Genomic DNA, 25,685 nt, shown 5'->3' with positions numbered 1-25,685 from the left:
ATTTCTTTCGCAGATGAAATATTCATGCAACTAATTTTATCCGCGGTAAGATTGTGCAGACAAGACTGAGAAAGTCCCCCGCCACCAACACCTTTCATCCCAACCAGCGCAAACCTGGCGGCTTCCTGAGATTAAAATGGCTGCAGCCCAGGTAGTGCAGTCAGTGATTTAGTCACGTCTGAGTCATAATGTCGTGTCAAGATCTCATCATCTCCGCTCGCCCACGTTCCACATGCCAGGCAGCAGGAATCACTGTTAAGTGTTTAGACCTCAAAATTCTGTATCAAAATCTGCGCTCTGGGTTAACTTTTGTAAAGATGGGGTAAGGAACGAGGAGCCAGGAATGATGTGGGATTTTTTTTCTGCTCTCCGCCCCCGTACCTACTGAGATCTGACAACAATGCTCGTCTGCCTATTGCCTCCCTTTCCCTTCGTCTATTCAAATAAGACTAAAGGAATGTAACCACCGTTCTGGTTATGTGCAGGGCTGCGGTTTACAGCCAAAGCGTCTCTGTTGAAAAGGTGTCAGCATCTGTCAGAGTGGAGAAAGGTTACCTGCCAGCGTACGAAAGGTCAAATAAGACACATTCTTATGTAATCGATGGATAAAAGGCCCGAAAGTCTTCTGTTTTTACATGTTCTTGCGAAGCAAAGAAAACCAACCACAGCGCTTAGGCTTCCTCTTTTGTCATCATCAGAGTTTTTTTTCTTTTTTTTTTCTTTTCTTCTTGTGTGGCAGCAACCTTGAAGCTCCTTCCTCGCCCACTTCTTCTCCCTGGAGATTTGTGCTTTCAGATGCTTAGTGCGGTTGAAATTTGTTTCCAGCAAAAAAGGAAAAAGAAAAAAATTGAAAAAGAAAGAAAAACTCAAGATGATGATGTCTTTGGGTCATTTTGGTCGTGACAGGAGCATTTTGTCATGCTTACCTGTGGATGCTGCAGGGTCAGTCTGTGAAGGCAAATCATCAGTGTAGAAGCAGGACGACTGGCTTAAAAGCTTTTCAGCGTTTATTTTACCTCAAGAAACCCAGAGAACGCCTCTGGCTTTGGCATTATGGATTCTGCTTATTTTAAACACAGAAATGCTCCCTTGATTCATTGATGTAACCATTCACCTTTTGGATGAGGATAGATTGCTTCACTTTTCAAACGCCGGCTGTGGAAAGAAATCATTGTTGGAGCCCATAGGTAGCTTCCTGTATGTGCGCGCGTGTGTGTATGTGTGTGTGTATGTGTGTGTGTATGTGTGTGTGTGTGTGTGTGTGTGTAACCCACCTAATTAGTGTTCTGTCTATGTTTGTTTTCTCTGTGTCACTGCTCCTCTGATCACGGAGAAAGCAATTTATCAAAGAAAAACAATTTACAAACACACCAGAGTCGCCTGGCTTCGTCCTCGCACGTGGATCAAAATTGATTTTCTGCCTCGGCGTGTTCCTTAATGATATGTGATGTCGTCTCATTGTGCGATTATCTTCACGTCTTTGCACGTGAGCGATGCGGCGCTCCGGTGATTTCGGTTATTCGGCTGAATTCTTCGCGTCACCTCTGACCCTCCCTCCCTCCTTGTCGTGCAGGGATGATGAGCCACCCCCCCATCCCCATCACCGAGCTGGCTGAGCACATCGAGCTGCTGAAAGCCAACGACAACTTGCGGCTCTCCCAGGAGTACGAGGCGAGTAATGCATCATAGTTGTATATGCATAAATAAACAGACAACATCCTGATTGTTTGGAGATGTTAGGCCTGTTAAGCCTCATAAAGCAAATCTTATTTAATGTTTCTTTATCCGTGCGCATATTAGAAGTTCATGATTTATTCAGCCGAGTGATTTATTGCTGTAACTTGTCTGCATTACGGAGCACTCTTGTTCCATTACCCTGAAGCGCCGTTACTCCACCGCGCGCACTAATAACACGTGCATTTCCTGTGTCTTTGCAGTCGATCGACCCCAGCCAGCAGTTCACCTGGGAACACTCCAACCTGGAGGTGAACAAGCCCAAGAACCGCTACGCCAACGTCATCGCGTACGACCACACCCGAGTCATCCTGGCTCCCATAGAAGGTGAGAGCGACTTGGGAAGGTGTTCAGAGTCTGAGCATATCTGAGGTCAGCGGGCGAGCGCATAGAGCCGCGTGACGGATGAAATCTGGAATGGCAATTAGGGCCGAGGACCTGCTGTGTGCAGTGGCATGAGACTGACAAACAACGCGGACCCATCCGAGTGCAGCCAGCTCTTCTCCAGAACAAGAAGGGAGGAACTGTGTGTGGGTGTGGGTGGGGGGTGATTTACAGCTCATGAATTTACATCAGCAGGATTCTGCTTGTTTGTTGTCAACGTGAGGAAGCCGCTGCTGCCAGAAACAAAACGTTGCATTGGATTGTTTGATGTCGTACACGCAGGTTAATTTATTGTGTCACCTGTGCAGATTGCAGTTTAAAACGGGTTCGTTTTGACAGGCATCCTGGGGAGCGACTACATCAACGCCAACTACATCGATGGCTACAGGAAGCAGAACGCCTACATCGCTACCCAGGGGCCTCTGGCGGAGACGTTCGGGGACTTCTGGAGGATGGTGTGGGAGCAGCGGACCGCCTCTGTCGTCATGATGACGCGCCTGGAAGAGAAGTCGCGGGTAAGGAAACCAGGCCATTTACCTACAAACCCGAATACGCTCTTCTTCTTATCTGGAGTACTGTTACACGCTGGCAACGCTGTCTGCTCCACCTGCAGTTTATAATGTCAGGGAGTGGGGGTTGATGGTTGATGGTGCTACATACGTTTGTGTTTTCGAACAGATAAAGTGCGATCAGTACTGGCCGAGCCGCGGCACAGAGACATACGGGATGATCCAGGTCACGTTGTTGGACACGATGGAGCTCGCCACCTTCTGCGTTCGCACCCTGTCCCTACACAAGGTGAACGCGTTTATCCTTCTTTGCTCCCGTTATCTACCCTTGACTCCCCCTTATTGCCCTTCCCTCCTCTTGTTTTTTTCTTTTGCCACTGAAATCCCCTTTAATCCCCCGAGTTTACAGTTTTGTGCCCAGGTGCAGCCGCAGTAATCATGAGTTTCTGTCATCACCGAGCGGGTTTAGTGTGTGTGGTTACACACAGGCTGATAGATTAGTCCGGACACCGAAGCAGGCGAGCCTCCTTGAGTCAGGCGCTGAGACGGGGGTGACTGCTGGAAGCGGAGCGATTTCTTCTAGCACGGGTCTAATCTCGGACCGTCAGGATGACACGTCCCTGTGGCCTACTTACAGACAGAAACTAGGCCAGCTGTAGCTTCCCGGTGCAGCTCAGCTTCTTCAGATTTTTGTTGACATCTTGCGAAACATCAAGTTGGTTGAAACATTAAACAGTAAAAAAAAAAAGTGATGCGCTTTATTTAAAATGCTGCCCTAATTTATGTCTCTCTTGGTACAGTTTAGGTACAAGCTTTCAATAAATGTCTTATATATGTGTTGTGAATGCCATTTTAGCTCAATATCTGTAAAACTGACTGAGTTATAACCATTTCTATGTAGGCTAATGTCAATTAGTTATGGTGGCCATCTTGAACTGGATTGACTCTGAAAGTTAATCAGTTGTGGATGTATGCCCAAATATTAGTTTCCAAAAATTTCATTAAAATCCTTCCAGTGGTTCATGGGATATTTTGTTAACAGACAGACATGGTTGTGGCCAAATGTTAATGCTATTTATAAGCAAAGATTTTGCTTAATAAATAGAGCATGCGTTTTGAATGACTCTAAGCTACGCACACACCAAATTTTAGCAGAATACCTATAAAACTGTCTGATTTATAGCAGTTTATTTATTTTCTAATGTCAGTTGGCTGTGGCAGCCATCTTAAATGGCACTAACTCCAAAAGATGAACAGTTGTAGATGTACATCCCGTGATTATTTCCTGAAGGTTTTATTGAAATCAGTTTCGTGATTCATAAGGTATTTTGCTAACAGACAGAGAAAGTTGACTCCAAAAAGTTCTCAGCAAAATCCTAAACAAAGACCTCGCACAGTTTGTTAGCTCTCAGAATATGTGTTGGAGAATGGTCTCAGCTACTACCGCACCGAATTGATTAATGAACTTCTTCGTGTTTACCTTTCGTATATCAGAGCGGCAGCAGTGAAAGGAGAGAGGTGCGTCAGTTCCAGTTCACAGCCTGGCCCGATCACGGCGTGCCCGAATATCCCACCCCATTCCTAAACTTCCTCCGCCGGGTGAAAGCCTGCAACCCTCCTGATGCCGGACCCATCACAGTTCACTGCAGGTTTGAACAAATCCAACTTATTTTCCTCCTTCAAGGTTACATTTCAAGAACTGTGCACCTTTTTAAATGTAAACAGGGCAACTTTGCTAACCTGTGCAGCCAAAATCCTACAGATTTCAACCCATTGAAGTTTCACTAAATGACTCTTCTTACACTTTGGGCTTTCGTGGCACCAAATGAACACATTCAGTATCACGTTTGAGCTGTCGTCTTTGATCTGCTGACAAGAAAGCGAACGAGCCTGCTTCTGTTTTCCATCTTTCAGTGCTGGTGTTGGTCGCACCGGCTGTTTCATTGTCATCGACGCCATGCTGGAGCGCATCCGACACGAGCGCACCGTGGACATCTACGGCCACGTGACGCTCATGCGCTCGCAGAGGAACTACATGGTGCAAACGGAGGACCAGTACAGCTTCATCCACGAGGCGCTGCTGGAGGCCGTGGCTTGCGGGAACACTGAGGTGGCCGCCCGCAGTCTCTACTCCTACATGCAGAAACTGTCCAAGGTGGAGACGGGAGAGCACATCACCGGCATGGAGCTGGAGTTTAAGGTAGGAAGAGGGGCTTCATGTTTAACATATGATTAGCTAAAAATCTTGTAAGGTCTTGTTTTATCATACAATATAAACTGGACTATTGATTTGCAGAAAAGGTCACTTTGCCTTTATCAATAAAAAAAAAAAAATCAATAGTATAACACGATAAGAGCAATCTACATTTAAAGCCGCAATGGTTGCACATGTAGAATTTACGGATAATAAATATGATTATATTCTCTGTTTTCTGTCCTCTTCCTCTCGTCTCAGTGGGTTCTGTGACAGCACAGTGTTTTGTTTTAGCCAGTAAGCAAATAATCCTAAATTATCCTCCCCTTCTGATGTGCCGAATCACTTTTTGTTTCCTGATTATTCAAATGTAAAAATGTAAAACGCTCCATCCTACATTTTTGCTCTTATTTTTGTTGTTGTTGTTGTTGTCGTTGTTTCCAGCGCCTGGCTAACACCAAAGCCCACACGTCCCGGTTTGTCACGGCCAATCTCCCTTGCAACAAATTCAAGAACCGACTGGTGAACATCATGCCCTATGAAACCACTCGCGTGTGCCTCCAGCCCATCAGAGGTCTGGAGGGCTCCGACTACATCAACTCCAGCTACATCGATGGGTACAGGTATGTTGCTGTCGCTGAAACGCTAATCTGACCTGACCCCCCTTCCTGTCCGGTTCATCGTGCCACAATAAGTGACTGGGTTGGAGAGCTCTTCGCCATCCGTCACGTCGTGTCGGGTCTGTCATTGCTAATGAGCGTGTTCCCGTAATTTGTCTCACTGCGCGCCACTCATCTGAGTCCCCGCAAAGACGGGGACGGATGGCGAGGGCTTCCTGATGACTCAGCCATTCATTGTGGTGTACAGAAGTGTTGTGACTGTTCCTCCTCCTGCCTGAAGCCTGACCCCGTTTTCAGTGCGATGCTCGGCAGATAAAGAAACGAGGAGGATGAAGACAGGAGGTGACTTCATAACGCGTGTGTGTGTGTGTGTGTAGGCAGCAGAGAGGCTACATTGCCACTCAGGGTCCACTGGCGGAGACCACGGAGGACTTCTGGAGGATGCTTTGGGAACACAACTCCACCATCGTGGTCATGCTGACGAAGCTGAGAGAAATGGGGCGGGTATGGACCACAGGGCTGCTTGGTTATAAAAACAATCATAATCATGATTATTTTGGTCAAGATTGTAATCAGGATTATTGAAAAGGATTATTCACTGAGTTTGGAAGCATTTATTGCACTTAAAGTGAATTGGCCTGAACATTTATATTGAATTAAAAAAAAGTGTTTATTCAAATGTGGGATGTTGTATAAAATAATAAACATAAATAAATAAAATTAGTGCACTTCCATTGTAGATTAGTCCGGAGATCCATCCTAATAAATCTGTTTTATTTTTATCCAAATTCTGCTTTTATTTTTCCTGCATCCATGTTTTATGATGTAACCACATTTTTCTGCCTTAAAATCTCTGATCATGTGGTGGATTCGAAAAATTTTTTAATAAATTAATGGAAAATTATCCAAAGTTGAACAAAAATACAGAATAAAGTTATTTTAGTTCAACAAAACCATTCAACACTTTTGTTTAAAAATCTGCCTGTGAGTCATTTAGAAATAATATGAAAAAAAAACGTTCCAGACTTTTTGTAAAATAAAATTTCCTTCCATTTGATTCACATGAGAGTAAAGAAACAGTCCATTATTTTGTAAAACAGAACTGCTTCACATATGATCTTAAAGTTCACTCTGGGTTTCATGTTTATTAAAGTAAAAATAGTGTATAGCCGCAGCTCATTAGAGAGGGGAGACAAGATGAGAGCACCCTTGAAAAGTGAAGCATTTTTAATAATAATGGGTTTTTTTTTGTAGTTGTTGTTGATTACATTGATTTTGCTAAAATCTAAATGCACAGACAGACATAACAGACCATTTACCTTTAAATGCATGTGACACAGTTACCAGATTTTAAAAATATCCCAACCATGTTTGCGAGTTTCATCTCTCTTGTCCTGCCTTATCAGGAGAAGTGCCACCAGTACTGGCCCGCCGAGCGCTCTGCCAGGTATCAGTACTTCGTGGTGGACCCGATGGCGGAGTACAACATGCCTCAGTACATCCTCCGGGAGTTCAAAGTTACAGATGCCAGGGTGAGTTTTGTCTCCTACTCTCGTATGATGCATCCAGACTTTGTAACATCCTTCGCTCCTTGATTTTTCGGCTTCTGTGTTGTGGCAGTGACGCAGAGCGTGTCATATCGACCTGTCGTGTGTGTGTTGCAGAGCGAGTGTTTTGTATGCGAATGTGTGTATCACGACAGGTTCGCATTATTGACAAGATTCTGTGGGCTACTCGTTCAACCATGTCGCCTCCAGATTACCTCGATAGTGGGGGCGTGTGTGTGTGTGTATGTGTGTGTGTGTGCGCGTGTGTGTGCACATTGACACGTGTGACCATGTGCCAGTCATAGATAACTCCAGTTAAGCCTGTCCTGCAGTGACGCCACATCGACAGATGCTCTATTGATCTCCATTAAAGGGGAGTCAGAAAGGCTGAGCTGAAGAGAAAAGATGTAATTGCTTACTGAGTGGCTGACAGCAGCAGACGTACTGACGTTACAGCTTCAAGTTAACCACAGCTAACTGATCCAGGGTCAGATAACAGTAATGATTAGAAGAAGAAAAAAAAAAAGATATTGCCTGGCAGAGCCTCTCTCCTCAGTCGATACAGCGGGAAGCTCTGTAAATAGTCATTTTGAAATTATCTCAACCACATATTTTCAGCAGCATCAATTTCTCATGTTGGGCAAAAAAAAAAAGCAAATCCTGCAGATGTTTTTTTTTTTTTTTTTTTTTTTTAATTCAGCGTAGTGTGAAAGTGTTTCTGAGATATTTACGCGGTCGCGCTTCTGCCTGTTCGCCCACCTCCTCAGGACGGCCAGTCGAGAACAGTGCGCCAGTTCCAGTTCACTGATTGGCCGGAGCAAGGCGTGCCCAAATCCGGTGAGGGCTTCATCGACTTCATCGGCCAAGTGCACAAAACCAAGGAGCAGTTTGGCCAGGACGGGCCGATCACCGTCCACTGCAGGTGATCAGCTGCTGACAGGAAACCAGTCACCGTTCAGAAACATGGCCTCAGATCTCAGCCGTGGAGCGGGGTGAGACGCTGTGTAAAGTGTAACAGTGTTTTTCCTCGGTGCCTGCAGTGCTGGAGTTGGGCGGACAGGTGTCTTCATCACTCTGAGTATTGTCCTGGAGAGGATGCGTTACGAAGGGGCAGTGGACATCTTCCAAACTGTCAAAATGCTGCGCACACAGAGACCAGCAATGGTGCAGACTGAGGTAAACACACCTTCACTCTTGGCAAAAGAAATCAGTCCTCAAAGAAGCCAGACCTTATAATTGCTTAAATGTCTTTTTGAAGGTTGGCTGTTTTTTTTTTTTTTTAACCTTTTCTTTCAGTCCGGTCCTTGTACCTAAATACTGTCACATGTATGGATCTTCTTGTTTGTGAAGCCACTTAACATCAGTCCATAATTCATTCAGCTATTTTTAAACTCAAGGAGCGAGCCAGAGTTTTGGCTACACATGCAGTAACAGACAGCAGAGGACCAGTTTGTTTAGCTGAAATCTTGGCACATCTCATCCAGGTGTTCAGAACAAGTTTGTGTAAAGATGACAAGAGGAACAAAAGAAAAGTGGCAGGCCCAAAACAAAACTAATTACATCAAATAAATAGTATCTGAAAGTCACGTTTTTAAGAAAAGACCAGACAGGACCAGATGAACTCTTCATCAAGTCCTCAGAAAATGTTTATCTCTTTACCTAACATCATGCTTACTGATGAAAGATGTTTTAAATCAAAATTTTTACACATTTTTTTACACAATACTAATTCAGAGAGAAAGAAAATTTTTAATAACCACTGTATGTCTGCAACAGTAAATCTGAAATTACTATGAAGCTAAAAACAGCCAAATAATAATAATAATAATAATAACTTATAAAAACACCTCAAAAAATAAAAAAACCAAACCTCTGATAGCTCTGCAGAAAGCCTGTTAGGATATTGATCAAAATCACTTCAACCACTTGGGTAAGAATTACAGTACAGCAATAACCTTTTATAAAATACCTAAACTGGTGTAAACTTTAGAAAATGCTGATTAACATGAAGACACGGGCTGCAGTTTAAAATGTTGGACATGTCAGACAGTTTTTATTTCGAAGTTCTGGTTTAATGAGCAGCTGTGAAATAAACTCAGATCCTCAGGTTTTTTGAAACAACCCTTTGGGTTGTGATGGGTTTGTTTTTAATGAGGTCATGTAAAGCGCTTAACAATAGTCAGTGTCTTACCTGCAGCACACAGCAGTTGGGAGGGGGAATAAGATGCATGATTTTGTCATCTAAAATGACTCAATCCTCAGACATGTGATAGTGGTTCAAGTGTTTAAGTTGTCTCCTGCAGTTGTGTCAGACTTGATGGAATGTGTACTACTGAGCTTTAATTTAATTTAATGGTCCATTCTTGTTATGCACAGTCATAGCTATTTTCTTTTCAAATATAAGCTGTAGCCCTGTAATTGTAAAGACAAGGTAAGGGGCTGTTAGCTGTACACAGTACGTTTAAGTCTGCCCCGAGTGTTCAGACGTGTGTTTGCTTACATTGTTCCTCTGTCTGTCACTCAGGATGAGTACCAGTTCTGTTACCAGGCTGCTCTGGAGTACCTGGGTAGCTTCGACCACTATGCAACGTAAGAGAAGACACAACCATGCAGCCATCTTTCTGCTTCGAGGTCCGAACCAACAAGCGCCGCGAGAGAAAGGTGGTGCCAACGAAACAACGCAAACATTTCATGGAAGCAGATTTTAAAGAGCAACTTCGACGCCAACAACAACAACAACAAAAAAGAAAAAAGTAAAACAGCAACAAAAATTCTCCAACAGCACTCAAAACGCTCCTCGGTAGTTTCCCTGACGGGTGAGGAGACCGTCCATGTGTAATCCATATACTTACCTCAGTGTTCCAGTGTGAAGGACGTATAATACATGTGTGTTGTGGTCAGCTATCTCCAGTATGAACCAGTGAAATACAAACAGCTTCTGAAGAGGAGTTCTGATACTCTATGTGTGTAAAATACAGGAAAAGATTTAAGAAAAAGAAAAACAAAAAAAAACAAAAAAAAAAACACAAAGAGCCTGGATATTTGCTGCACCCTAAATGGGCTTTTTATCCTCAACTTTATATCTATTAGTTTGATGTTCTAAAGGAGTTACAGAGTGAACATTACTATATGTCTGTGAGTCTATTTCAGAGGCGTCTTACTGCGACTACAGGTAGCTCTGATTACAGCCGGAAGCGGAAGCGCCCGGAGGACTGTTGAAGAAGCATTTGGACGCTCATTCACCCGATGCACAGTGCCAAGACTAAACCGCGCAGCGCGAACACGAGCTGTGGCCTCCGAGGAGAGACGGCTCCCTTTTCTTATCCAGCGTAAAAAGCTTCAGCGCCAGCTCAAACTCCTCGGTTGTGTCCTCACTGAGACCAGCACGGGTCCTGAACCGGGCTGGGATTCGAAGTCCTGTTCTTTGTTTGACAGAGGTTGCTTGCCTTTTTTTTTTTTTTTTGCTGTTGTCCTTGTTCATCCTCCACCTCGGTTCCTCTTGGTGTCAGCCTCGTGGTGTCAGATCAGCTGTGGCTTACTGAAAGAGATGCTAACGAAAGAACCGACCTCTACGTTCCTCTCTGAGCCCTCAGACCATTTATTTTGTTTGTTTTATTTTGCCTTATTCGGATGTCTTTTTCTTTTTTCTTCTCACTTTAACATGCTGCCTAACTCTCGTGCATTGTGTGCTCAACTTTTATTTGTTGTACATGATCTTCAGCCAAGGATGAAAGCTGTCTCGTGGTGATACATTCTTCCTCTGCTAAAGGTTTCCTACTTGAATTGCACCACTTTGCAGTTAAATCCTTTCATTTTTACTTTCTAAGGCTACTGGCAATGAAAAATAATGTAAGAAATCCTGAAAATTTAAGCACTAGTCCTTTTCCTTTTCCACCTTAAAGAAAAAAACACGTTTTACTCTGTTCCTTTAATCCCTCTGTCCGGGATAGTGGTGTATATCTTTTCCTAATTTGAAATGTAATCCTAATTGCAGTGATTAAAGAGCACAGTGATGTCCCGGAGTAAGACATCTCGGGCCAGCTAATCGGTTTTGTACATACAGTCTATGATTGGAGTCCTATCTATAAATCTGAGCACAGGACGGAGCGGGATGTGATGTAATTCTGTTGCAAAAAGGAAAAAAAAAGAAAAAAAGCCTTACTGTTGCCGCTCACTTTGTTATATTTATTTCATATGATTTTTAAAAGATATTTATGATTCTATTTTGTTATTTTTATGTTTGTTTTCATTGATTCCTTTTTGGGGCGGGGTGGGGATTTCTAGCAATTATAAAAGAATTTAAAAACACAATGTTAGTTTAACGGCGAGCCATTGTGAAAGTATGATATTGTCACTGTTTTGATTTTTTTTTATTATTATTATTGTTATTTTTAATGGTCAGTTTTGGTGCTTTTTTTAATTTGCTTTGTCATGATAAAGTATGCCCTCTGTGTAGGGTGCTATTTGATACTAATTACTGATGTCTGACTAGTTAGCTAAAGATGTACATTAGAGGCAGAGCTATTCTGAGTTTGCAGTGATGCCCTTTGACCCCTCCACCTCCCTCCTGATTCTACCTACTGCAGCCGTGGGACGATGTTGGCGGATTCTCACCTCCTCTCTCTGCGATGAGTTCAAGGGCATCCGAGAATTTAGATACCTAGAGCAGAATGATCAGTGAATATCCTCCTGACAAACTGCTGGTGTTTAGTTTGCTAAGTGAAAGCACATGGTAGCAGGTGTATTTTTGACAGAGAAAGGGTAAGCATTGTCTAGCGACACACTTTATATACCCTCAAAGGTTATTGTTTTGAAAATGAAATTATTCTCATATGAAACTCTATGTGTGGTCCTGAAGTCTTGACGATGTTCGACATATAATGAAATATGTTACTCCTTCGATTTCTGATGATTATTGTGTCAAGAGAAATATAAAAAGGCGCGCACACGAAACATAATATTAAAACGTGTTGAGGGCCAGCTCTGATGATGCCATACCCCTCACGTATGTACTTGTTCTTTCCTTTCAAACCATAGATGTAGATATTGTATCTTGAATTTGTATTAAAAGCAAAATGATTGGATATACTGCAAACTGAGCCGTTTCGTTTGTCTTTTTTGGTGTTGTTACCTTCATGTCCACTAGATGGAGCCAAAGGCAGCCTTTCACTTCTGAAGATTTTGTTCAACATTTATCTTCTTTTCATGATCTCTGAGAATACCTGAAATGTTGCCTTTTTCAGATTGCTTGAAGATACAGAATGATGTTGCTTTCAGTTCTGTTGAGAAAAGAGAATATGCACTCTAGGATCTGATTTTTTTTTTTTTTTTATTTTGGACAGTCAGTCAACAGCTGATGTGTGTCTGTCACAGGTAGGTAGAAGTAGACGGGTGAGATAAAGATAAGATGATGAACTGCTGTTTGCAGAGAGCTGAAATGCTGCAGACTGTAGAGAATTATATAACAAAACTTATATCATGCTTTAAAGCTAGTCTTTGAGAAAAGCAACCAAGTTTTGTTTTGTTGGGTTTTTTTGTAATTGCCAATTAAACTCTATTCATCTCCTGTAAAATCTTGTCATACTAAAATGAAAACTACAAACAATATGTACTGTGTACCATGGGTTTACTTCTGACAAAAAAATCTCATAAACCATTGAACAGATTTTAATGAAACTTACAGAAAGTGATCATTGGATGTACATCTACAACTGATTCAAGAAAGTCACCACAGCTATTCGACGTTATTTACCACAAAAATGGCTGTAAGTAGGTCAATTTTACAAATATTGAGCTAAAGCTTAATATGGTAGTAGCTGAGATTCATTCACAACACATTCTTAATGAGACATCTTGCTGTGGTGCATGGATTGTGTATACTGTTATTTTCAGGCAACAACTCTGTCATTTTTCAACATACGAGGATTTTAGTTTGAAACTCTGGCACGAACAGAGGTGGGGGATATGCATTTCTTCAAAGAATGCTCAGTCCTTAATTTCTTCAGATTTTGCTTCCAAGGAGCCAGACTTTCTTGCAATCTTTCAAAGTGATCCTGAGCAACATGTCTTAAGGATTTTTGAAGGTCTTTTGTTTTTTGTTTTTGTTGTAATGTTTATGCTTTTTTTTTTTTTTTTTTTTGTTACTCTCAGTCCTGTACCTAACCCTTTTCAGAGGAATGCTTTTAAAGCTACTTTACCATATAAATTAATCAATGATACAACAGTTCCTAAACTCAAGGAATGAACCAGTGATGTGTCCATACATAACAGACAACTTAGCAAAAGAAAATCATTTTAAATTGGCTGTTTGGACACTTTGTTATTAGCAGTCTGTCACAAAAATGCAATGTGCTCCCATTTCCTTAGATGAATGTAAAAAAAAATTATCAAATACCACTTTAGGATCAACAAGATGATTCCTAAAAAGCTATTAGGTGAAAACATGTCATGCAGTTGATGATCGGCTGGAGAATGACGCGTCTCTAGTTTTTCCTTTCTTAAAGACCTGACTTTCAGATACTGTTAATCTGATGTAGATAGTTCTTCACATTTCTTCTTTTGTCCTCCACTTATCCAGTTTCTTCTTTTTAGACTGCACTATCTGCTGTCACGTTCAGGTACAAGGACTGGGCAGAAAAAGCAGAGGTGAAAAAAAAGCAGTCAAATTCCCTAAAAAGTTGCAGAACTACTGAACAACGTCACAAGAAAGACCGGCCTCTTGGAAGCAAAGACTGAAGAAATTCAAGGCTGTTTAAAAGTTTTGCACAGTACTGAACCATTTGGGTCACAGTAACATGTTTCGTTTTTCTTGGCAGTGACTGAAGGAAATATGCCGTCTTGTTCGCCCATGCTACTTTCTTTAGAAAATTCCTGTCTTTGCTTTCAAAGCAGACGGCGACACCAGGAATGCTGCCTCCTGCTCCAGTCACAGTATGTGTTTCACAGACCTGCCATGAACACGCCTATGTGTAAGAAGACAGCAGCTCTAATGAACTCAACTCCTGTCCTGTTTCACTTTGAACACACAGCTTACAGACGTGTTTGTAGTCCACCCTGTCTCCTAAGAGCAGCCTCTACTCTTAATAAGATGACAAATTCTTTCTTATTACTAATGTTTAATTAATATTTAAAATTGTTAATAACTATCATAGTCAACTCTGTCTGTCTTTTAACTTAACTCATGAACCACTGGATGGATTTTAGTGAAAGTTTCAGGGAATAATCATTAGGTAAACAACTACAAGTGATTAACTTTTGATGTTAAATTCAAAAAAGGTTAAAAAACAAAAACAACTGGACTTCTATTCTGTAGTTGAAGGCGTTATGCTTCTCATCCGAGGAGCTTTCGCAATAAAGAAATAGAGAGCGTGGAGTTGAGCTTTTAAAGCTGAGATATGATGTAAGGACCCTAATGAGCCTCTATTGTTAGGAGAGCGAGAACAATTTGCAAGCTGTTCAGCTTATATCACATCTCAGCTTTAAAAGCTCAACTCCACACTCTCTATTTCTGAATTGAAAAAGCTCCTTGGATGAGAAGCGAAACGTCTTCAACTACAGAATAGAAGTCCAGTTGTTTTTGTTTTTTAACCTTTTTTGAATTTTTACAATGGCCTGGATGACTGAGACTCTACACAGCATATTACCTTTGATGTTAATTAACTTCAAGATCTCAGCTACAACTAATCAACATTAGCCAAAATGAAAATGGAATATAACTCTGTCGATTTGACAAATATTGAGCTACAGTAAAAGTTGATGTGGTAGTAGCTGACAGTCTTTCCCAACACATATCTTGAGTGTGACATCTGGTTATATTGGATGATTAAAGAAATAGCTTCTGCATCTCATTAATAAAAACAAGACAAATTGTCAGGCAAGCTAATAGTACCCTAAAAAACCCTAAAAAACAACAGCTCTTTCTGTGCCTCTCAACACCGAAGACATTAAAAAACAGATGTGAGGCACAAACACTCCTGGTCACTAAAGGACAGAAACTTATTTAAAGATTTTTAAAAATGCAGCCCGATGAAGTGCTAAGACACATTCAGTAACTTTACACCTCCAATAACGATTTTATGAAGGTGAAACATATTCTGAGGTATAAGTCACAACATTTGTATTCACATTTGACAATGCTGGTATTGATCTGGACTGCAGAATATACGAGTTATCTAAAAAGCAAACAATTCATAGCCTTGAATTTATTTCAGCCTAAAGATTTAAATCATCTGCATCATATAGACACCAAAGGTACCGCCTTGCAATGATAGTACTGTAAAAATGTCAAATAAATAATTATTAATGCAGTTATTTAATAACTTGTAAACACCTATAAACCCTTATTAAGCAGATACAGTGTATTAGGTAAAAAAAATAATGATACTGACTTCTTTTTTGCCAAATAGTGAGCCATTTATCTGTTCTCTTTATTCTCACTGTTTGCCTGTATTCTTCAAAATGTAAAGTTTAAATATCGAATGATTTCCTGTAAGTTCAAACATTGATTAGTTCAAAGAAAATCCCTGAATGAATAAAAAAGTACAGCAGTTGATATTACTAATAGTGAGTCTGCTTTAATGTATGAACAGTTTTATTTATGCTTCATTAAGTGCTTACAAACCTATTTATAAAGCATTGAGAAACACTTCATTAAAGTGCCCCTATAGCAAAGGGGTACTGATTGAATGATTCAGACAGGAAAAAAACCTATGTAAATATTCCCCTCTATGATACAAAGCATGAAGAACTATAATTATGTCTCATTATGTTACAACTAGAATATTTACAGTTGAGGAAAAAATGGTTAACTTCCTGGTTAGAAGTAAGAGGTCTGACATTGGCCTATTCACTGCCTGAATTCATGGATGACGGTTAAACCTGCTCAAACACTGAAACTAAAACCCTCCTCCACCTGAAAAACCCTCTGACCTGATTCTCCTCTGCGTGCTGATGACTGACACGAACACAGACTGTAAACAGAAAGAAAAACCCAGGCGAACCTTCAGTGATTTTACTTCCGAACTTGGTTCACTTCTCCTCAGTTTTCTGTCAACTCAAGAGGCAGATTTACAACTGGATGTTCCCTGAAAGTTGGGGTTTCACACGGAATGAAATCGAAAATTTCTCGCTGTGTGTAAGCTGTTGGTTCAACAACCAAACCAGACTGTATTTGTACGAGCTGCTTCTGGTTTGCCAAGAATTTACACTCTTTATTTGTCAAATCCTCGACAAATATGTGCAGAGACATCAGCTGTGGCGTACCCTAGAAGGGTTATTGCACAGTAGGTGGGGTTAATTGAAGGAACTGAAACACAAAAAAGGGAGGGAAACAAAAGATGCAATGGAAAGACTTAAAGCTCCGAGTTGTGTAAATAGGACGCAATTACATGACAGTTATAGAGATCAAACGTTAGTGTAAACAGTTTGAAGGTAAAAAACTCTGAGTCATCTTATTGTCTTCGTGCTCTCCATCGTTCTGTCTGTTTGATGTCTATCTGTGCAGCAGGCCGAACAGGTTGCATGACAGCTCGACTCTCCCTGCATACCTGCGAGGCTTCAGGTGTTTTAATCTCAGGCGACCAGGGAGCAGGCAGCACTGCCTACAGCTGCAGGAGTTCCAAGAAACAGAAGAACTGCTTTCTTCACCGATTGGCTCATTCAAAGTGAACACGCCCTGCTTCTCCAGGTGACTGGCTGACGACACATAGCTCCTTTTCATTAGGGCTGTCTAGCCATATATATATATTTTTTTTTTTCCCACCTGCTTTTGTACAAAGTAAGCAACCAGAAGCAAAGCAGACAGACGGATCATACGAAACGACTCCATGAGGCTAAAGAGATTAAGACATTAACCTGTGGACGTAGAATTGGGACCGATCGCTTTGTGTTGAAGTTTGTTGAGTTTGTTTCCCATAATGAGCCTGAAAAACAGGAAATCCACACAGGACAACTTGTAAGTGTCAATCCTTTATATATATATTTTTAACCTGTTTTATTTGGTTAGCTTTATTCTGTTTTCCATACGGATGTAGTCTCTTTATAAAGTCTCCCTGTCATGATGATAAACACATTAATGATGACATATTTAATGTGTGGCCAGGCTCTGTGGTGATTGGTTCACAAAAGTGAAACCATCCTCCATAGATCTGTGTTGTTGTTGCCCAAAGACAGCTTCACAGTAACTTAATCACTTGCCTTAAGAAAAAAAGGGGTGTTTTCAAGGGTTTTAAATGCAATGAAACATTTGTTTCATGTACAACTATGAATTAGACTAGATTATCAAACACTGCCAACTCATCCCTCCTGCTGTGCTGAACACATTTTCTGCTGACGACAGATCACGTGAATGAGCTACATCCACCTTCCCTGTGGAAAATCGTTCGCCCGAGACAACAATGAAAGCGAAGTAATGAAATGTTGTTTACTATCAGCATGCAGGAGTCGCTTTCACTTGAACACCAGTAAATTTACTCAAGCTCCCATCAGGGGGAGATAAATGTGTGTGTTTATTAATCTGGCCTGTGTAGGATTTTATCTTGTTTCGTATCAATCTCAGCTCTGTGAGTCTCTCACACATAAAAAAAAAGCTGGATCGTGAGTTTGACCGTTCTCTTCGGGTCTCTTGGATTAGCTCTCTGGATGTACCTCGACCTGTTGGCGTGAGGAGGAGCAACAGCGTAATGAGCATCCGGAAACCATCGGATCAGAGCCACCGTCCAGAAACTTCCGAACTGGAGGCCGTGCAGCTGAATTACAACCTGGACGCCAAAATTATCCCCAGGTACGTCAGAGTTTGCCTTTAGCATCAAGCATAGCTGAGGAGAATACTAAAACTGAGGAAATGATGAAATACAAATGTTTAATTTGCACTAAGATGACACCATTAAATGAGCTTAATGTCATACTCAGCAGTAAGAAACCGACGGATCGGAGCCAGAGTCTGGAAACTGCAGAGCTGGAGGCCTCGCAGCTGAACTACAACCTCAGCTCTAAAGTGGTCCTGAGGTACTTTGCCTTTAACATGAAGCACAACTGAGGAAAATACAAAAACTGAGGAAATTATTGAACACAAATGTTCAATTTGCACCAAGGCAGCACCGTTAAATGGCCTTCATCTCAGTGTTAACAGTGTGTGAGTTGACCTTCTTGTGTCTGCAGGGAGCAGAACATCACAGAAGAGTTTCTGGGGAGGTCCGATGGGTTCATCAACAGCTACGTAAGTTGGTTCCCCTGCATTAGAAACCAGGAGAAAACGTTTTCATTACACTGTAGTTATTTTTAATTGCAATATATCAAATATTGCTGTTGAACAAATCGTATAAATATCCTTGTTAGAAAGCCAAAATGTTTTTTTGGTTGTTTTTTATATATATATATGTGATCCTGACAGTGATTTAAAACAAATTTCGTTTTAGCTTTTCTTTTGGACACACATGGTTGTTAGGTCATTTCAAGAAGAAACTCCAAGTTTTTGAATTGCTTCAAAATTGTCTTTGGTGGAAAGTGAATTAATTAGGGTTCTATGAACCAGAACAAAAAAGTACAATTAGGCAAATACAAAGCGACAGAAGCAACAACATATTACTGGGACATTATCTGTTCGTCACAGCCTGAATGCCGATGCAGTGAGAGTTCTAAGGTTATTTGCAAACAGCTCGGAGTCCATCCTTCTACAGCGAGGAAGATTATTCACAAGTGGAAAACATGCGAGACAGATGGCAGTCTTCCCAGACTCTGGACATCGTAGACAGTTTATCCAGAGGTCAGACAATGCAGTGCTCATAGAGGCTGCAAAAGGTCATCTCGGACTCTACAGGCCTCAGTTAGCGGATTAAATGGTAAAGTTCACAACAGTACAATTAGAAAAAGACTGATTAATTGTGACCCGTTTGGAGCAATTGTCAGGACCTTCTCATCCTTTAAATTTATTGGCAGCACATATAAAATGTTCGCAAAGTTGCGTCTGAAAAGAACACAGGGTGTCTTGACCGCGCCTTGAACACCTGAGACCAAATGTTTGGTCATAACACACAGCTTCAAACCCTAAAAGAGACAGAGCAAACTTTTAAGCCTGGTCACAAAACAGGAAACCAGCAGCAGGACCTGGACTCTCTGAGGTCATTGAGTCGATCATAAACCAAATATTGCTTGGAGAAGTCCAGTTTCCTTCTATTTAACCCTTTACTGTAGGATTATCATGTCCTGGATGACTGAGAGTCTACACCGAGGACTTATTGCTCAATGCACAGACATGTAACTACATGCGAAAGATGACAAATCAGCAACACTGTGCTCAGGATCTGTTTCCTGCTGCTCCTAAGTGATACATTTATTATTTCTGTAGGTTCAAGTCAAATATCAGACTTAGTTTTGTCTATTCAAAACACACTCTTAGATAAACTGCTGAAAATGCACGTCATTAACACTGGACTGGTTTTCCCTGCAGGCCTACCTGAAATATAATAAAACCTTCCACAAACTGTTTCCTGATATTCCAGAGGGGGAGAGTCTGACACACGGTGAGCTGACTTCTGTTAGTCATTTGTTGATATTGATTCAAGAAAAAAGGTTTCACACCCTGCTTTTGATGTCATCTGTTTGTCCAATTATTTCCTGCGTAATACCTTTATTTGCTAAGTGGTCTGCAATAAAAGTTGAGCTCAAACACTTCCTGTCAGCGAATGAGCTGACAGAAGTGCTTCTGCGGGCCACTGGATGGTCTCTGACCTGCCTCTGTATGTGTGTTGCAGTATTCACTTGCTCCTTGCAGAGAGAAGTGCTCTATCACGGAAAACTCTTCGTGTCTGACTACCACATATGCTTCTACTCCTCCGTTCTGCTCAAAGAGACCAAGGTAACATGGCTCGTTAAGAGGCACGACGGTGAATCCTACTCTGTCTGAGGAGAAAAACAAAATAACCAGATTAAATCCCCGAACCCCCTTCGCAGGTGGTGATTCCTGTTTCCAGCGTGAGGGAGATCAAGAAACATAACTCGGCTCTGTCTATGCTGTCTGTTCAAACCTCCGGTGGAGAGAAGGTCAGACGCGCTTTTTACTTCATGCAGAGCACACGTTGGGCCCTGCAGCCTGTTGTACAAAATAAAGGGCGTAGTCATCTGCTAAAACTGAGAAATGCAGTATAATACAAACACCAGGCCCATTTTGAAACTAAGGATAATTTAGCAGCTAAATCAGGCTGCAGCTGTGAAATCCCTCACACAGATGATCCTCTCTGCTGCTGTGCGTACGATGTTCATCTTGCATAACGTCATTTTGTATTTTGTCTAGTTTAACAATAATTTACTAATTTCTACCCCTCTTCCATTGATCAAGGTTATAAATTAATTTCTGACATCAGGTAGAAAATGAATGCCTCCATCTGTTTAAGTATTAACTACCAATCAATACAAAGTAAACACAGAACTGGATGTAGACTATGGGCGCTATGATTGTAATGCCTGACTGTAAAATGAATTTTCATGCTGCAGAGCAAACTTGGGGTTTGTGTGGAAATTTAACCTCCTTTTTTCTGTCGTTTTCAGTACATATTTGTCTCTTTGAGGAACCTAAAGTTTCGTTACAAACTCCTGCAAAATATTTGTCGACAGTTTCAGGTACTGTAAGTTTTGCTTTTTTTTTTGTTTTTTTACTGCAACGCACACGCATGCAGCAGCTACTGAACAGAGACCGAATGTTTCTGTGTGTGTGTTCGAAACAGGAGGAAAGTGGAAACAGCAGCCCTCAGCTCTCCTCTGCAGAGGTTGATGCTGCGCCTGACACGGTGAGCTTGCGGCTCTTCAGGAAATACGAAGGACAAAAACGCACACAAGGAGGGATTTTGTTCTGCATCTGCTTATGTCTTTTGCAGATGTCAATTTCTTACAGCTCAGAGGACAGCACAGAGAAGGACTTCAGCAGCATGGAGCTTGACAGCAGCTTTCTCCCGATGATCGGTGAAGGTAGAAAAGCCCCGCTGAGAATGTATTACTGGACTGAAGTACCTCATAAATAGCACAACATATAACAACAACTCATTTCTGCTCTTCCAGCTCCCAGTAACTGCAGTTCTGCTCGTGAAAACAGCTCACCAAATGAAGACCGCAGAGGTGTGTGAGGTACATGAGGTAACTATGAGCCACAGTGAAGCGATAACCTGGAATAATGGGTGTTTTTTGTTGTTTTTCTCCAGCCGTGTCGTTGGCTTGGAGGTTCACAGAAAAAGTGGCGCCATTTTTCTTCAGAGATGTTAAGAATTTCAGCGTGCTCTTCTACGTCTACATACTGCTGTGAGTATCATTACAACACTGTGCAAAAGTCATTTGGATTCCAGTGACTCTTTTAACGCAGTATTCATCCATATTTCTTCAGGCTTTCTAAAACACTTGCATTTTTTCACCCTTCTTTTTTTTTTTTAATTTGTCTGCTCCTTCACCTATTTGATGTCCTTGTTGTGATACTTGAGTCACAGAAGTAACAACTCTTCAGTCAAGGGAATAAACCAAATATTACCTATATCTTAGATCCCTTGACACTAACAGACAAATTTGTTCCCATTTCTTCAGCTGAATCTGCAGATAATGCCCAGTGTAACGTCAATCTGGCATCATTTTTTTTCCTCAAAATTGATTCCTCATTAGTTGAAAACTGGTCATATGGTAGATAATCCTCTCTCAGGTCGTGCTTTAGGTATTTGCTAATTATTTATCCTGTTGCTTAAAGGCATGACTTTCAGATGGTAACAGAAGTTTAGTTGGACGTCACCTTTTGCACACAGGGCAATTCGAAGTGCTTTACAGAGAGGGAAACGCATAAAAATATACAATAAAAAACTACATAAAGAGTTAGGCATTACATAAAAAACAATAAAAAAGAGTTTTAAACAAGAAAAGAAGTAATAAAATAAGCTGATCAACTAATGAATAAATGTTGGCTCATTACTGGGAGGTTTTCTGTCCTGATTTAAAAACTTTCTGCACATCTCAGCTTTTCAGGCAGTTGGTTCCTGAGTTTAGGAGCACAGAAACTAAACATGTTTAGTTCTGGTCCTGGGAACACTGAGTACATTTGTTCCTGATAACCTGAGGGGACTACAGATGGTTCAGACTCTGACACGTATTTAGGCCTAAGAGCAATCAGCAGCTTCCTGGTTGATTTTACATGTGCACAAGTAAAAACACCACCACAGCAATCCAACCTATTTACATTAAAAGCATCCAGTTTTTCTGTGTCCTGTTTAAAAAGGAATCCGTTCATTTTTTCAATGTTTTAAGATAATATGAGGCTGGTTTAGTAATAGATGTGTAACATGTTCATGTAACAGACGTTATAGTAATAGTAGTAATAGATGCTGTTCATCATATTGTTTTAAGTCTGACAGCTCCTCATTTGTTGCACACTGCACAGCATGCTTTCAACTAAAAGCATAAAACTGTTGTGTAACTTTTGCACTTTACCTAACATCACAGACCTAATAGTACCAGTACAAGTACTTCTGGTACTTGTACTGGTTCAAAGCGGTCAAGTAACGAAAAAGATCTAAATCTTCAGATCATGATAATGGATGTGCTATCACATGATTTTCACTCATGTCCTGCCCTATTATTATTTACTGATATCCTATTGTTAGAACAGTCCAGGGTTTAATTCAGAGTGCTGTGGTTGGAGATACATCTAACACTTCAACTGTGACTAAAAGTGCTGATTGAAGGTGCTGTTTTTTAGAGGGGAGCTGCTGAGTATGAGAGACGTTTTGGACTTTTGCAGATTGTTGCTGCTGCTGTTGGCGTCCGGATACATCGGGCTGAGGATCACAGCTCTGGAGGAGCAGCTGAGCTCTTTGGGGTCCCTGGCTGATTTGTCCAGAGAGTGAGTCTCCACACAAACAAAAACAAAGGGGGATAAAAAGAGAGAGAAAGCTGTCAAAGAGAAAACACAGAAAGAAGTTTCTTGGGAAAAGTGTAGGAGGTGAAGAAAGTGAGATGACGACTCAGACTGGTTTAAGGAACTTTGCTCGATCAGATTAGGTACGAGCGGAGTCGTTCAGCTGGTTCGCAGCAGTGATGTCAAGAGAAAATTGATCACATTCCTGACAGTCACGCCTGCAACGACGTAGTTTGCGCAAATCTGTGAACATCCAGAATGAGACGAGTGACAAAATAAGCCTGCCCTGATTCCAATGCATTGCATCAAAAACACGGAAGCGCTTGAGTTGCTATTCTGCTCACAATTTCAAAAAAAAAAACTTAACATCAACACATACAGCTCGATCGGAAATAGTGTGCTATGACTTTTGGTGTGATGTGGATGAAATTTGAAAAAGATAAAAACAAATTTCTTTGAAGCTCTACAGCTCAGGGTTACTTCACACTAGAAACATTGTTCAACTAAACCCTTTTAAATGGGTCACAGAGAGTTGGACTTTACATGACTGAACTGATGTTTTAATGCCTCCTATCTTTTTAAGCAATCACAGCTTTCACAATTCTCTCCCTCATTAAAGTGGGAAGGGTTCACTACCAAGCTTTCATTGACTTCAATTATGTTTTCGCTCAAAATATTTTCTCTCTTCAACACTTCTAGTCTCTTTAACTTGTCATGTTTCATACATAAAACACTGTAGAAACATAAAGAAAACAGCTTGAACCGTTCACGGTTCAAGAATTTCTAAGATACAAGTTATAGTTTATGAAATATTTCTTTGAGGCTTACTTTTTAGTCTTTTGTGTTTCTGTCTGCCTCTCTTAAGAGTGCTGTCAGGCAGTGACAAACACAGGTCTGTGGTTGCTATGAGGACACTAATAAGCCGCTGGCAACAGTTTTAACATTTCAGTTTAGACAGCAAAACGAAGGCATTTTTTTTTTAGATTATTACAAGGTTGGTGTTGGAATTATGGGCAGCCTTCAAAAATATCTTTAGAAATGTTCTAGTTTTTAGTACATGTTGCTGTGTTTAACTCTCACTCTCCTCCTTTCATGCCGCTTCTCCTTTTTATTTATTTTTTCCCACCAGGTACCAGGAAACATAGCCACCTGCAGTGAGCAGATCCAAAGCAACTTAAGACCAAACCTCATTTCCTGTATCTGAAAACACAGTACATTGCTCAATTAAAATTGTGCCAAATGACACGTTTCATCTGCATTAAACACAAACACCTTCTCTGACAGAAGAAAACTAAACTCCTGCGTTAGGTGGACGGTTCACAGTTCAGCAGGAAGATGTTTTTTGGGGGCGTCTGAACCAGGTCATATGTGGTCAACAACACATATGTGATTGTGATGGCATCTTAATCACAATAACATATCCTGTTGTGATCGCAGACCTCCTCACGTGGAAGAATAAAACTGAAGGCAGACTCTCCTACACAGTATTTATTTCTTGGACGGTGAAACGGCTGAGCTCAGCAAGGAAAGGTTACTGAAGCCTTGGCTGTCACTTTTAGGAATGAGCACAAACTGAAAGAACAAACTGAAACTAAACTCAGCTAGAACATAAAAGAACTGATCTTGTATCTCATAATCTAGGTTTTATTCTATGAATGTGACAGGCTCAGGTTAATTGTGATCTCAGTGAGCGTTTGCTTGTTAATGACAAAACCTAACCAGCAGGGGGCGATCACGCCTAACAAGTGCATTAAAGTCAGGCCGGGCTGCTCAGCTGGACTCACTGAAGCTGCCTAAAAACCAAGAAGACTTGCACATTTGTCTCAGAACTGTTCTTAAAGTGTCGCCAAACAATTCCCATGATTTTAAAATTTGTTTTTGTGATCAAAACATGTATGTTGATGCTTATGTACCTGCGATTATAAGCAATTGTGTATCTGCTCTAAGACTATTGATTTCAGTGCACATAATGTCAAGTTATCTCTGGGTCACAGCGACACAGTAATAATCAGAATACCTTAGTTACAGCTGCAGTTTTCAGCCTCAACATATCTACCTGAATGCTCCCGTGGACCTGGTGTCCGTCCGTGCCTTTCTGCGATTTGTTGCACAGTGAGAACTTGACCTTTGACCTTCATCAGGCTGCTGGAAAAGACGATATTCCACCTGACAGGTCAAACCAGCACAGATGCACCGTGCTTAGAATGGTATCAGTTTATTTTGTATGCGATTCATTTTACCCAGGATGGCGTAATCATGTAGTCGTTTATGTTTGCTTTTTATCCTTTTACTTTTGTACCGTCAGCCTGCCAGGTGAAAATTTGCCCGTGTCGCTAAATCGGGCACATTTGCATGATGTGCCCGTGTTGTACTTATGTTATTTGATTTAAAATAAACTCTAAAACCATAATCAAAAACGACTGCAACGACCTTCGTGTTTTGTACAGAAGTGATTTTTATTTTCATCGTCCATAAAAAGGTCAAGATTCAGTCCATGAATTAACTTCATTACATCATATTTTCAGTTCAAAAAAAGCAACATAAAATTACAAATAATACAAAGAATAGAATAGATAAGAACAGTAACCATATAAACAGTCTACCTATTATGTCTAGACCCTCCTGCCGTTTTTAATCACACTCAACTCTAGCACAAAAACTCAACAATACATCAATTAGTATCAGCATTTTAAAAAATCAATTAAAATTTCCCACTTTTTTTTCTCCTTTTTTTTCTTAAAAGAGCTTTAACTTTCCGATATCATGTGTTCAGCTTTACCCTCACATAGACTACACAATAGATAATAATCCGTCCTG

General features: G+C 41.0%; 2 protein-coding genes across 12 annotated transcripts in view; both read left to right on the top strand.

Moving 5' to 3' along the window:
- The window catches only part of LOC108239490 (receptor-type tyrosine-protein phosphatase S), a 79,418-nt gene extending 69,365 nt beyond the window's left edge, over nt 1–10,053 (top strand). For all 8 annotated transcript variants that reach the window (XM_037981960.1, XM_017422215.3, XM_017422212.3 and 5 more), the window contains 12 exons: nt 1,574–1,671; nt 1,938–2,061; nt 2,458–2,633; nt 2,797–2,916; nt 4,122–4,276; nt 4,542–4,827; nt 5,266–5,444; nt 5,819–5,945; nt 6,848–6,973; nt 7,756–7,910; nt 8,029–8,164; nt 9,513–10,053. In XM_037981960.1, the coding sequence (XP_037837888.1) occupies nt 1,574–1,671; nt 1,938–2,061; nt 2,458–2,633; nt 2,797–2,916; nt 4,122–4,276; nt 4,542–4,827; nt 5,266–5,444; nt 5,819–5,945; nt 6,848–6,973; nt 7,756–7,910; nt 8,029–8,164; nt 9,513–9,581 (1,751 nt within the window). In that variant the 3' untranslated portion in view covers nt 9,582–10,053. The remainder of the gene's footprint in view (nt 1–1,573; nt 1,672–1,937; nt 2,062–2,457; nt 2,634–2,796; nt 2,917–4,121; nt 4,277–4,541; nt 4,828–5,265; nt 5,445–5,818; nt 5,946–6,847; nt 6,974–7,755; nt 7,911–8,028; nt 8,165–9,512) is intronic.
- A 6,671-nt stretch (nt 10,054–16,724) lies between these two features.
- Nucleotides 16,725–25,285, top strand: LOC108239433 (GRAM domain-containing protein 2A-like). Of its 4 annotated transcripts, XM_017422135.3 has the most exons (14): nt 16,732–16,940; nt 17,619–17,768; nt 17,897–17,992; nt 18,146–18,203; nt 19,434–19,506; nt 19,738–19,841; nt 19,937–20,026; nt 20,531–20,602; nt 20,707–20,769; nt 20,857–20,947; nt 21,038–21,094; nt 21,178–21,274; nt 22,752–22,853; nt 23,998–25,285. In XM_017422135.3, the coding sequence occupies exons 1-14, from the start codon at nt 16,903–16,905 to the stop codon at nt 24,011–24,013; spliced, it is 1,107 nt and encodes a 368-aa protein (XP_017277624.1). In that variant the 5' UTR covers nt 16,732–16,902; the 3' UTR covers nt 24,014–25,285. The 4 variants fall into 4 exon arrangements, 3 of the variants coding, with proteins under 3 accessions (XP_037837864.1, XP_037837863.1, XP_017277624.1); XM_037981936.1 differs by having other exon boundaries at nt 16,726–16,940; nt 17,900–17,992; nt 20,707–20,947; XM_037981935.1 differs by having other exon boundaries at nt 16,729–16,940; nt 20,707–20,947.
- The last annotated feature ends 400 nt before the right edge of the window (nt 25,286–25,685 follow it).

The sequence above is a fragment of the Kryptolebias marmoratus genome, linkage group LG20 (genome assembly GCF_001649575.2).
Source record: "Kryptolebias marmoratus isolate JLee-2015 linkage group LG20, ASM164957v2, whole genome shotgun sequence".
Classification (NCBI taxonomy): Eukaryota; Metazoa; Chordata; class Actinopteri; order Cyprinodontiformes; family Rivulidae; genus Kryptolebias; species Kryptolebias marmoratus.
This window is presented reverse-complemented; position numbering and strand designations above follow the sequence as displayed.